This window comes from Xenopus laevis, chromosome 2L (assembly GCF_017654675.1).
Source record: "Xenopus laevis strain J_2021 chromosome 2L, Xenopus_laevis_v10.1, whole genome shotgun sequence".
Lineage (NCBI taxonomy): Eukaryota > Metazoa > Chordata > Amphibia > Anura > Pipidae > Xenopus > Xenopus laevis.
In genome coordinates this window covers 119,692,508-119,706,210 of record NC_054373.1, presented here as the reverse complement: position 1 = coordinate 119,706,210, position 13,703 = coordinate 119,692,508, and the positions used below count along the sequence as shown (strand labels likewise).

Below are 13,703 nucleotides of genomic sequence, written 5' to 3'. Positions count from 1 at the left end.
AATAATTCATCAACAAATATTGTCTAATGGCTACATGTTTAACTCCAGCCACAACCAAAACACCTTTGGTGACACCACACCAAGATTGGGCAAGCAAAGGGCTATTCCTTTTCCCTGCTTACTTATGAGATTAAACCTCATAAAAAAATTAGTAAGTGCAGTGATTCCAGAATAACACATTTTATAGATTTAATTTCATTATAATATTTCATTCTTGTCCATGATACATTCTGCCATTCCCTCCCCTTTGCTATAACACTGTTTTGTAATAGTTACCACAGGCTTGACACAGGGGCCAGGGTGTGGCCAAAAACACTGCCATTTGATGCCTAACATGATTTAAACCATCAAACCATCATCAGGGCTTGCCCCCAATGATTTTTTTAACTTGGGAACCTGACCAGGGCCGGATTTACATAGTGGGCGCCCTTAGGCTCACTACCGTTTGGCACCCCTGTCCCCTCCAGGGGGACAGGAGCAATTCGGATTGGCGCACGGGAAATTTAAAAGTTTTTGTATACCCAGTGATTTTGAACCAATGTGGGTGTGGTTGGGCAGCATGCCGCCTACCTAAAATCCTGCCGCCCTAGGCCCGGGCCAAGGTGGCCTTTCCTCAAATCCGGGCCTGCTTGGGGGCCCTGACCACCATACCTCCCAACTGTCCCTTTCTCGGAGGGACAGTCCCTCTTTTGACAGCTCAACCCGCAGTCCCTCATTTGTACTGGAAAGTCCCTCTTTTCTATGCACTGAACAGCCAGAAAAAGAAACAAAGTTTCTCACTTAATTGGCTTTTAGCAGAGAGCCCAGAACAGCCAACAGGTGCAAATAAGATACTTTGTAACAATTTTGAGACACAAAAACAGTTTCAGATAAGGAGAAATATTTTCAAACTTTCATAACCTGCCAAATTTTGTAAAACAAACATGGTAATTAGGGGGTGTGGCCACAGAAAGTGGTGTGGTCAAAAAATTGCTGCGCTACGTGGCCCTGACCACCAATGGTTTTTTTTAACTTGCAGAGGGGAGTTGGATTGTAAAATTAACTTAAAAATCGGGCTATTTTGTACAAAATATTGGACCTTCTGATGCAACCATGAAAAAGAGTTTAAACCCCAAGATTACATTTGGTCAATAGTCAACCCCAAAATAAAAATTTTCCTAATAAAAGAAAACATAATTCTATACAAATTTTCAATATACATTTATTAAAATGTGTCAGTGCTTTTAAAGGTATTTATAAAACCATTTGATATTTAAAGCAGCATTTGGTTAACACCTGGCTGATACTTTTAAAACAATGTTGCCAAAGTTACCCAGAAAAGACAGGTCTGTTAAAGGGGTTGTTAACCTTCCAAACACTTTTTTCAAGCTCATATGGTTTCAGATTGTTCCCCAGAAATAAAGACTTTTTTCAACTGCTTTCCATTTTTTTATTTTTACCATTTTTCCAAAATCTTTGTTTAGTGTCTCTGTCTCACTGTCTCTCTGTTTAGTATTTCTGTCTCTGCCTTTAAAGGGGTTGTTCACCTTCAAACAACTAGTTGTTTTCAGATAAATCACCAGAAATAACGACTTTTTCCAATTACTTTCTATTTTCTATGCGTCACTGTTTTTCTAATACTGAAGTGTAAAGGGGGAGGGTGGCAGACCCTGTAAACTGTTCTAAAATGATTCATTTAGTTGATATATTTCTAATTTGTCCCTGCTGAGCAGAATCTCTGGGTTTCATTACAGGCAGCTGTTAGAATTGTGATACCATAGTTGTTAATACTCCAGAGATGCTGCTGAGAAATGTATCAACTAAATGTTGCAAAATTGCATGAAAAACAGTTTAGAGTCTGCACCTGAATTACTGAGTTGTCAGACTGAAACACCAGAGACAGGGACATTCAACTTTAATGGGGTTGTTCCATACCTCCCAACTGTCCCTTTTTCGGAGGGACAGACCCTCTTTTGACAGCTCAACCCACAGTCCCTCATTTGTACTGGAAAGTCCCTCTTTTCTCTGCACTGAACAGCCAGAAAAAGAAACAAAGTTTCTCACTTAATTGGCTTTTAGCATAGAGCCCAGAACAGCTAACAGGTGCAAATAAGATACTTTGTAACACATTTGAGACACAAAAACACAGTTTAGATAAGGAGAAATATTTTCAAACTTTCATAACCTGCCAAATTTTGTAAAACAAACATGGTAATTAGGGGGTGTGGTCACAGAAAGGGGTGTGGTCAAAAATTGCTGCGCTACGTGCGGGAAAACATTTTTTGTTCCTCTGTTTACTTCCAAAATGTTGGGAGGTATGGTTGTTCACCTTCCAAACACTTTTTTCAGTTAATTTGTTTTCACCTTGTTCCCAAGTAATAAATACTTTTTTTTTCAATTACTTTCCATTATTTATTTTTTTTTCTCTTTTTCCAAAATCTATTTCTAGAATTGTATCAACTAAATGTATCAGTTTAGACCAGTTTAGAGAGTCGGCGACCCCCCCCCCTCTCCCAGAGCTGCTTTAGATGATGAAAATTACGCTTTGTACTTCTATATTAGAAAAATGGTCTCAATTACAAAATAGAAAGTAATTGGAAAAAGTCTTGAGAACCATAGAGAATTTGTAATGAATATATATGGCAAAATTGCTCAGAATCATGTTTTCTATTATTATGGATTTTTTTTAATTTTTGGGTTAACGTGCCCTTTAAATATCGAGAGCCGAGACGTTGGTGTCAGTGGGAATAAAAAAACAACAAGAAAAGATTAAAAAACATTATAAGCTGACGGCCGTAGCCTGCCATGTCCTACTAGTGTTATTTTTATTTATAACCGAGTACAAATAAAATATTATGTTACGTCTCAAAGGAGGCAAAGTGCCGCGTCACTGCGCTTATATACGTGCAGAGTGACGCAATCTCGCGAGATGACGTCGGGATTTCCTTTCCGGCAGGAGTCAAAGGATTGTATGTTGTTGACTGTGTCGCGGGACGTTTAAGCAGCATTTGGAACTGTGGGCTGTGTTAAGAATATAGGGGCCTTTACCGCGAAGAGCAGAATTTGTGTGGTATGATCAATTTCTAGAATAGGCTTTGCTCTCTTTTTTTTTAATGCTGAAACAAAAAGTGAAATTTGTGGGTTGTTTTTTTTTTTTACTATAAAATATATTCAAAACGTATGATTGTAGGTTCCCTTTATTGTCATTAGAAATGTTGCTTCGTGTGTAAATTCCAGAGTTGGGTTTGTTTAAATTTCTATTGAAGGAAAGCTGACAATATTGTCTATTGGCCTTTAATTGACAATATAATAATTCCTAACCTGGTCCACTTTAAGTAAGGTGAACTTTGAAAACTGTGGGGAAAAGTAAATGGCGGTTCCCAGTTTTTATCTTCCATTTAGAGCAGCAGCGTTGACCTCTCCTCCAAATCATGTCTCTCTCCAACATATATAGAGGCAAAATGTTGGTATAAACTGCAGGTGACATTTTATAACCCTGGGTGCAATGCTTAAAGGAGAATTCAACCCTAATGTTAAAAAACTCCTACCCTACATAGACCCGTCTCCCCAGCCTAAGTGTTCCCCTGGGCAAATGCCCCTAACGTTTTACTTACCCCTTGGTGCAGATTCAGGCATCAGAGTTCATGGGCGTCATCTTCGGAATGAGACTGGCGCTTCTGCAATTTTCATGAGTTTCAGAAAATTGCTCTAACTGTGCATGCGCCGCTATGCTGGTCTCATTCCGAAAATTTCCAAAGAGAAGACGATGGCTGCCGTGAACTCCGATGCTTGAATCTGCACTGAGGGGTAAGTAAAACGTTAGGGGCATTTGCCCAGGGTACCACTTAGGCTGTGGAGGGGGGTCTATGTAGGGTTGGGGTTGAATTCTCCTTTAAGTGTGAGAGAAGTCACAATATCACTTTGTTATTAAGAAACCTAATCTTTTAACTATATGATAATGTTCAAAATAGATGTTTACAAATGCATTCAGTAGTTCAGTCAAGTAAAACACAGATTGACTATTGAAGTCATCAAATCTTGCAGTTTCACTAACATTTTCACGTTTATGTTTTAGGTTCCAATACTTTCAGAAACTCCTCAGTCATGCCGACCACAACCGTTTTAAAGCCTGTTTTAAAAATGAAAGTGGATGAATTATTCTTACGTTGGCTTAGTGAGACCCCAACACAGTTGCTCCTCAATGATTACTTAAGACGAATAAAAAATGGGGAGAAAATTCTGCCGGAAACTGATGACTACGGGACAAAGGAAATATCTAGCAAAAGTACTTTGCATTCGGTTCATAAAGCACTAGATAACTTGTCACTGTCTCCCCAGTCCGCTCTCCCACCTGGTTCTTATGGAAGTCCAAGGAGTGGACTTACTCCTAGAAAACGTCGATCTAGTAGCGTAGGGGTGGTAAGTGTTCAAATAATGTGTTCTTTATTAATTAGTCTGTTCTAGACTTAAGCACTTAAGCAGACTTAAGTGTAAGACACAGCAATACAATTGTATTAAATATAGTTAAAAATTCTATGATTTCTGATTACTGGAGACCCAGAGCTCTATTGAACAGTTTGTGTTTGCTATCAAGTTTGTATATGTAGAGTTGTTTACATGATCTATAGAAGTAGAGTAGTATAAAATTGTATATGTTTTTGCCATAAATTAGCTCATTTGTAGGAGATGGGAAATACAGATTTGAAAGAACCCCAATTCAATAGTTGTACTCCTATGATAGATTTAGCAAAAAGTGCACTGACGAAGGAAATAAGAAGGGCCATGTCCCCATTTTGATCACCTTTTACAGGTGTTCCTAACATAGGCATGCCTGTATGCGTAGTATAGTTATATTAAAAGTCTGAAGAGGGATGCCTGGAAAAAGTAAAGATGGCAATGCTATTTTTTTTTTTTTTAGGCCAGTGTCTAAAAGGAGCTCCTGTTCAGAGAAAAAAGCTAGCTTTTACTGGGGCTGTATTGAATATATTTGTAATCCCCCCCCCCTTGTCATTTTAATTGGACTCCTTCACATTTAATAGAGTTTCTGCAAATATAAAAGTAAATACTACAAATTAAAATAATTCACTGCACGTAAATTCACTGAATTTGATTATCTGCAACATTTTTTAAGTGTATCAGCCTTGTACCTGACAAAGGATTGTGCTCTTCAGCCCAAAGAAATGTCATTTGTAAATGTTTTGGTTTCTCTTTTGAAATAGCAGACTCTGGCACAATGTAAGAAAAAAAGCATTAAAGGAGAAGGAAATGTATTATCACTGGGTGATGCCAAATTTAAGGCACCCTGCAGTGATTATAATTGTTTAACTTAGCGCTCAGCTGGGTGCCTCTCTTGTCTTAAAACTGGCCTGGGTATTTCTGTAAGAGCTCATTTGTCACAATCGTCTTTCACTTCTTTCTTGTTTTTCTTCAGGTGTGGGCAAGTGCATGCATAGTAGACCGCAAAACCGAGCCTTTTGCATCTAAATTAAGTTTTTCACTCTATTGCGCATGCTCCTTCCCAGACCGAAACAAAGAGGGGATGGAAGCAGTCTAAGAAGATGGGTGACATAATGATTTTCTACAGAAATACCCTAGGCCAGTGCAGTCTTACCAAATAGAAGCACCAGCCTTGGGTATCAGGTAAGCAATTATAACCACCGGTGGGGTGCCCAACATTTTGGCACCCCCGGTGATTATATGTTTAATTCACCTTTAATTTGTGATGTAATTGTCACCAGTATTTTATAAAGGTATTTTTTTATACTAGTGATGTGCGGTCAACTAAAACTGCACCTGCATCCGATCCTAACCCGGTGTGCTCCTTCATTTATATACCCGCTCCCGTCCCTCTATGACTTCACGAAAGGGGGCAGGGCACGTCCGGCGGAAGTATATAAAAGAGCATGCGTGGAAGTGGGGCAGTAGAAGGATGCGGGCTGGGTGGATGTAGGCTAAAGTTCAGCCCGCCCAAGACATTGTGCACAAGTGGGCCCAAAAAATTACGTATGCATTCTGCCTAAACTATCTTATGTATCGCATCAGCATCAATCGACTGGTTAGTTACAAGACCATAATACAGGGATCCATTTTGTTCTGTGTTTAAATGATGTTAAGATCTGATTGGTACAGGAGCAGTTGTGGTTCTGGAAGTGGGCTGGAAGTTACTTCTCTGCACACCCAGACTTGCAACATAATCAACTTGTGTGCTTGTGACTTAACCTCCAGCAAACTGGGCCCTTTGGTGCTACTACCAACTGTTGCTAAAGGCAGCTTGCTCTTTATTTTAGTTTGTTATAATTAAGATTAGTACAAAATAGGCAGCATACACCTTCTAACTTTATAGGGTGGATAGAATAATAAAAATACATATAATTATATGCAGCTAACATTCTATCCATTTAGTTACTCTATTTGCTTACAGCTTAGAGGCATCATAATGTCAGGCAGGTTATGTGCCCTTCTAAAATACCATGTCCTCAGCTGGAGCACACATATTTGGAAGCTATAAAATTACAAGTGCCGACAGTCTTTTCATCATTGCCATCCACAACTTCAAGCACTGGCAGAAGTTGTTTACAGGTCATACATACATCAAAACATTTGTTTTGTAATGTAATGATGGACACACCTTGTCCAAATAATTGTATTTGTATAATGTAGTATAGCAACTTTATAGAGTATTTAAGTATCTATTCAGAAGCTGCATTTGTATTTATTTAGCTAAAGCCACTACCACGCCACTGAATTTAGTCAGACTATAATCTAACATTAGGAACTGCATTCATAAAATGTATTTTGTCACCATCAAATTCCTACTACTCCCTGTACTACATTTTATTCAGCTGTAGTACAGAATTAAGTTTATACTTGCCTAAGGCTAATAACTCCCAGGGTCTTTTGACTGCTTTTCTGCTTGGGTTGCAGGAGTCAATATCTGTCTGCATGTTGCTGCATTCCATAAAGATACATGGGAAACACTCCCAATAGCAAACATGGTTGTGATAGTCAGAGCACTACTCCTTTTCACTACTGTTTCCACAATTCATCAGTTCCTACTAGGTTACAACATTGTATATATTTTTCTGAAAATGAAGTGGGTATCTTAAAGACTAGCATGATTGAGCTCATTTCATGTGCTGAGAAGTTAAAACACATTAACCTCATGAGGTTGTGCAAAAACCTATGGTGCCTTATTGAGAGAAGTAAACCCAATAAATGAGTGGCTGTTCACAAATGCATTCTATGAGTTGATCCTATGTAATGATTATCAGAAGTATAAACTTAAATTACAGCTTTACCTTTCCTTCCATCCATGACATCAGCCCCCTCTCTTTAGTCCTTGGCTTGAGAGGCATACGCAGCTCCCTGACATTCTCTATGGTCTGTGATGATGCATGGGTTACTTGAGAACACTGATTCATCACTGACCTTTGTTAGCTCTTTTTTGGTTCCAGTGTAGGGGTATTTAATGATAGCATTTTCAAGATGGTAGCTGAAAGTAGCTTGATTGATCAAGTATTGATGTAATATCTCTGTTGGGGTGCCCAGATTTATGCACCGGTCTGATTTTGTTATGATGCATATTTTCTGTTAATCCAATAAACTTTGTCACTGCTGAAACACTACTGTTTCCATAAGGCATTTTCTATATTAAAAGGAAGTTCCTACTTTGAAAGCTCAGCCAATGATTAACAAAACTCCAAAGAATAATATAAATATGTAACTGACCTTTGTGGGTTCTCCCCTAAGTAGGAGAGACCACATGGCCAAGTCAGAATATGTAGCACATACTTTGTTGCAGAGGACCTTTTTATTACTTTTTACCTGTCAGAAGCATGAGCAGAAATTCCTTTGCTATATAACAACACTGGTTGCAACCAGTATGTATATGTGTAGATATAGATATATATTGATTGTTCTGGTGGTGCATAATGCAATTGTTGTTTAGCTGCATTTTCTGTAAATTGTTTCCTTAGGTGTGGGTTAAATGCAAAGATAAGACTCTTGATAGAAGAGATCAAATATCTCCCCTCTCCAGATTAAAAAATGCGCCCACACTTTGGTTTTGAATAGTTTTGAAAGAAAATTCAAATTGTGCAATAAGGAACAAAATTACATTTATGGATGATATGTAATTAAATAACATTCTCTATCTAAACTGTTTGCCTGTGCTTTTTTTTATTTATTTATTTTTTGTTCCTTTAGTTTGTTTTAGCTGTCCCCTTGCATAGTAACTTTCTATTTTAGGAAAGCTAGTGAAAATTCCAGAATACAAATGCATTCCTTGAAGGATTAGTTACAAATTCATTTCACGTCATCCATCTGCCTCTGCTTTTGACAGCTGGTGTAACACTGGCACCAGGCACTAAATATAGCTGCCATTCATTTTTGCTGGAGTAACGTTGTAAAGAAAATGTATTGTGCTCTACCGTATGCTGCTTTGTAGAAATGACTGGTGCAAAAATGAAGATTAAGGCAGTAGGACATGTATTGATTTAGGGCTTTTAATTGCCCATGCTATTGACAGAAACTGATGGGCTTGCATGTCCAGCTCATATGGTCAAAATCAGCCAAACAAATGTGAACAAGTATAGCCAAATTGACATAAGCCTCCTTTTGCAATGTGTGGCATACAAGTTCCCCTACCACTAGGCAGTGAGCAGAATGGTGGACCAAGAGCATGTGTAGCTGGATTTGGGACCCGATTTGATTTCACTCTTAATGCTTCTGCTGATGGCAATGGCTGACTAGAAGCATAGAGTAAAAACTGCTGGAAGAAAAATCCTTGTTTGCTCCCATGGATCTAAGATGCCTTCCAATTGTAAATTAGAAATTTTAAATTTCACCTATATTTCCCCATTTTCTGTCCCACCAACTCTTGCGTAACTGTCAGATTTACCCGACCATGTTTTTTTTTTTTTTGCTAAATTGGTTCCTTCTGTGTTCTCTTCGATTTAAGGCTAAATTTGTGAAATCTACTTGTTTCCCTCTGTACAGAAAACGTATAGCACTACATGACCTTGTATGTGTATATGTGTGTGCTTTAAATTACATGGTCGTCTCCCATAGACGACATTTTTATAAAATAATTAAAAATCACGGTAGAACACTGCTTTTACATACCTGGAAATTGCATTTTCTTGAATATGAAGCTCTCTTCAGATTTTCTACAGTTCTGAAGTAATTATACTTATTGTTGGGAAAACAGTCCTATTAGACTTATCTAATATCCAATTGATTTTTAGCAGAAGCTGTGGAGATCCAAATTATGGAAAGACCCATTATCCGGTAAACCTCCGGTTCTGAACATTCTGGATAAAAGGTCTTACCAGTATAGCGAGAGTTTATTATTTTCACAAGATGCTTGTATTCTATGTTCTGCTTTAATATGACCCCTTGAAGTCTTGTAGCCATGGCTCTGGACAGGTAAAAATGACAATTGTTTGTTTACATTTGATGCAATTTCTGCATTCTTATTGCATATGAATATGTGATTACGATTATGTTTGGCATTCTGACAAATCTTTTGTGGAGTATTTTATATTCAGCTTCATTATCGATTCAGCACATCCCGATCTTTAAAATGTAATAATTTAAAAGGAAAATTCCCCAACATTTACCCACGCATAGTCATTTTATATCACTGTTAGTAACACATTTTTACAGGTGGATACCTACTGATGTGTTATTGTGTAGTTGTTTTTTCTTTGTGATATTGTTTCTGATGACTAATTTCAAGAGTAAGCAGATACCCAAGTACATTTTGTTTACTTAACACAAGAATAGTTCTAGCCTTGTATTAAATTAGAGGGTTTTGCGGTTTATTAAATGCATAACTTTAAAAAAACAAAACTTCTGCTACAAGTTATTCTCAAAGAAAACAGTTGTATACTGATGGTGAAATCTTCTTTCTTTAGGACTTGTTAGGTAATCTCTTGTTTGCAGTATCCTAGTGATGAGTTTTTTTAGAAAGATCTCATAGCAAGCTACTCCTAGAATAGTGTTGCTGCAATTATATTGTGCAGTGGATTTCACATGAACAGGCGGGCAATTTCTGGTTTTGTAACTTATAGGTAGAGACTCGTAATACTTCTTGTTCCTAATTTTGGTTGGCAACTTGTAACTGAAAACAGTTACAATGTGCATTTACAAAGAGTTAAAACAGGGGCAATTGAATGTGCATTAAGAAGTACAGGTATGGGATCCGTTGTATGGAAACCGGTTATCCAGAAAGCTCCGAATTATGCAATGGCCAAAAGTGAACTCCATTTTATCCAAATAATCTCTAATAATAAAGCAGTACCTAGTACTTGATCCAAACTAAGATATATAATTAATCCTTACTGGAAGCAAAACCAGTCTATTTCGTTTATTTTTCTAGTAGACTTAAGGTATGAGGATCCAAATTATAGAAAGTTATTCTTTCTCCCAAAAAAAACCCTGGTCCCAAGCATTTTTGATAACCGGTCACTTACCAGTAATAATTTGTACTAAAATTTAAGGTTTAAACATAATGTTCCTCTTTCAGTCTGGCAGCTCAGTAATCCAGATACAGATTCTGAACAGTTACAAAATTAGTTGATACATTTCTTGGTAGCTTTTATGGAATGTTAGACAAAAACAATGAAACATAAAAGGAAATTGAAAAAATAGCCTTTATTCCTCATGGACGATTGGAAAACACCCCCCTGTAAAACCTATATTTTAAACAATCTGTTTATTTTGTTGTACTAAAACCTCCCTGTTAATCCTTGCTGTTTTTGCGTTGTAAAAAGAAATAGGAGAGTGTGGAATTCTGCTCTTCCTGTTCTCATTTGAGTGTCTGATTCCATTAGAAAATACCCTGAGCTTGTGCTGGTAACCTACATATGCTGACTTAGTAGCTCTCCTGTTCCTCCTTGGCTTTATCAGTGGCTGCTGCATATTTGTTAAGTTGATAGAGGCCACATACAAGGGGAGTGGAATGTAAATGCAGTAGTGTGACTGCAGCCTGCACTGACCACTTGACTCGCAGCACATTCATTGCCTCCTGTTGGTGTCTGACATACTGAAAAGACAGCTGGAAACTACAGCCCTGCCATCAAGCTTCTGTGTTTCTCAACTTTTTTTCCCCCTCCCAGAACTTTAGAAGCTTTGTTTTATATATAGTGTCTGTGCAGCATTAAAGAGGCTCAACCTGTTGGTTAATGAGTACTGTGCAGAGCTTCTGGGACATCTCTCTGAAAGGGCAGCACCCTTTTTGACTTTGTAAGTACAGTCACTGCAAGCCAGTGTTCATGGAACATGAGATTCAAGCTGTTCCGGCTCTTGGTGAATTGCAGCATTAATACAGAGCCTCACAAGCGGTCGATTTTATATCTTTTTGGGGAACGGAAACCTATTTCCTCCGTGGAGAGTATTTCTAGACGGTGGGAGTTTTCAACAGTCTAGATCATTTTTTTTTTTTTAATGAAATCTGGAAGCATGAGGCTGAAAGAGATCTCCTTAAGGCAAGACCCGGACCTGAGAAAGGAATTGGCATTATTGGCCCGTGGATGTGATTTTGTCTTGCCGTCAAGATTTAAAAAAAGGCTTAAGGCTTTTCAGCAAATCCAGGTTAGCTACCTTGTTAATTCTAATGGCAGTTCTTCATAATAACTAGTTTTATTGTTCTTTTCTTTAATGAGCTTGTTAACTTTGTATTGTTATGTTAATATTGACAATAGAATATGTAACACCATTATATTTTGAACCCACGTGTAGTAATTGTTTAATATAAATTCTCCTAAATATTTTAGGATATATACTGTATATGGAGAAAATGTAGCATGGTGTGTGTCTGCTGTTTATTCTGGTTGGAGTTGTGCATTTGTAGTGGTTACTTTTTCTGAAAGTCTCTTGCAGTGTCTGTCACACAATGCTTGTTAGAGATAATGGAGTCTGTTCACTTCAGCGAAATCTCATTTGATAAACAAAGTTTTCATAGTGTTGTGTAGATTCTTTCTCTGTATGTGTATGTACAAAGTTAAATATATTGTACAAGAGTGTTGTAAATCCAGTGTCTGTGTGGTGCTGATCAGGGTGGTCTGGTCAAACTCTCGTATGACACATTTCTCACCCACAGAATCAAGATGGCTAAGCGGTTTATTTCTCTTTTACAAATATTCTTATACCAATGTGAACAAAAATGTTGACTTTCAAACCAGTAGTTTCAGCACGGGCATTACTGAAAGTTTATCTTCCTGAACTGAATGACATGTTTTAGTGTAGACAGCTGCACATATTTTATTTTTGTTATCTTGACAGCCTTTCCTTCAAGGGATGGATTACCTACCACATTTTCCTCTGTTAATTCTTCTGATACACTGATAACCGTTTTGGTGACAACATCATTTTATACGCATAACCTTGTTTGCAGTCGTTGAGACGTTATTCATGTCAATATTTTCGTTCGAAATGAGCTCAAAAAGTATACGTGATGCCGTTTTAACGTTGAAAAGCCAAATAATTGTATTGAGCAATGTGTGATCAAGAAAGGATTATACATTACCGTATATACTCGTGTATAAGCCGACCCGTGTATAAGCCGAGGTACCTAATTTACCTAAGAAAACTGGAAAAATGTATTGACTCGTGTATAAGCCTAGGGGCCCCATGTCAGATTTCAAAATGTGAATATCGAGACATAAAAGTCAGCTCATTTTTACATTTAAAAGAAATGATTTAACAGATAAAATCATATTGAGAAGTTTGTAGACAATTTTGAGAAAAAGGAGTAACAAAAACTATGGAACAGAAAACTATGGAATCAGAGGCTGCACACTACCTCCCCACCACCCGCACGGGGCCCCCAGCCACAAATTCCCCTCTGTCCCCCCTTCTCCCCCAGTGCTTACCTTCTTCATGTGTATTACAGCTGCTATTGAGTGGGGGAGGTCAGGAAGGAGTGAAGGCAAGAAGCAGCTCTGCCAGCCGCAGGAGTGGATCTGGGCTGACGAGGCCCTGGGGGCCCACCTAATGTTCCCTCTTATTCCTTCTTGGCTATATGCTCCTTCCGCGGCCCCAGCAGGACTGTCTGTGACTGACTGTCACGATCGCCGCCCGGAGCAGGTCCAGGAGCTCCGGGCGGCGCGTCCTTCCCTGCCGGCGTTCGCTCCCAAAATGGCGGCGCCCATGGCCGCCACGTGGGTAGCAGCCGGCGCCGCTACCCACGTGGCGGCCATGGGCCTTCACTCCTTCCTGACCTCCCCCACTCAATAGCAGCTGTAATACACATGAAGAAGGTAAGCACTGGGGGAGAAGGGGGGACAGAGGGGAATTTGTGGCTGGGGGCCCCGTGCGGGTGGTGGGGAGGTAGTGTGCAGCCTCTGATTCCATAGTTTTCTGTTCCATAGTTTTTGTTACTCCTTTTTCTACCCACGTGGCGGCCATGGGCGCCGCCATTTTGGGAGCGAACGCCGGCAGGGAAGGACGCGCCGCCCGGAGCTCCTGGACCTGCTCCGGGCGGCGATCGTGACAGTCAGTCACAGACAGTCCTGCTGGGGCCGCGGAAGGAGCGTATCTACGGTATGACCCGCGTATAAGCCGAGGTTGAGTTTTTCAGCACATTTTGGGTGCTGAAAAACTCGGCTTATACGCGAGTATATACGGTATATCATTAATAATAATATTGGTCTCTAGGGGCCTTGTTCACTGAAGTCTTGTCTTTTAAAAGATTTTAGTTAGTGCATCAAGGTCCCAGGTGT

General features: G+C 39.0%; 1 protein-coding gene across 2 annotated transcripts in view; it reads left to right on the top strand.

The window, feature by feature from the left end:
• The first annotated feature begins 2,905 nt into the window (after positions 1-2,905).
• The window catches only part of ppp2r3b.L (protein phosphatase 2 regulatory subunit B', beta L homeolog), a 31,466-nt gene continuing 20,668 nt past the window's right edge, over positions 2,906-13,703 (top strand). The window contains 2 exon segments of one of the 2 annotated variants that reach the window (NM_001089156.1): positions 2,906-3,049; positions 4,055-4,398. In NM_001089156.1, coding sequence (NP_001082625.1) covers positions 4,084-4,398 — 315 coding nt within the window. In that variant the 5' untranslated portion in view covers positions 2,906-3,049; positions 4,055-4,083. 2 annotated transcript variants of the gene reach the window in all.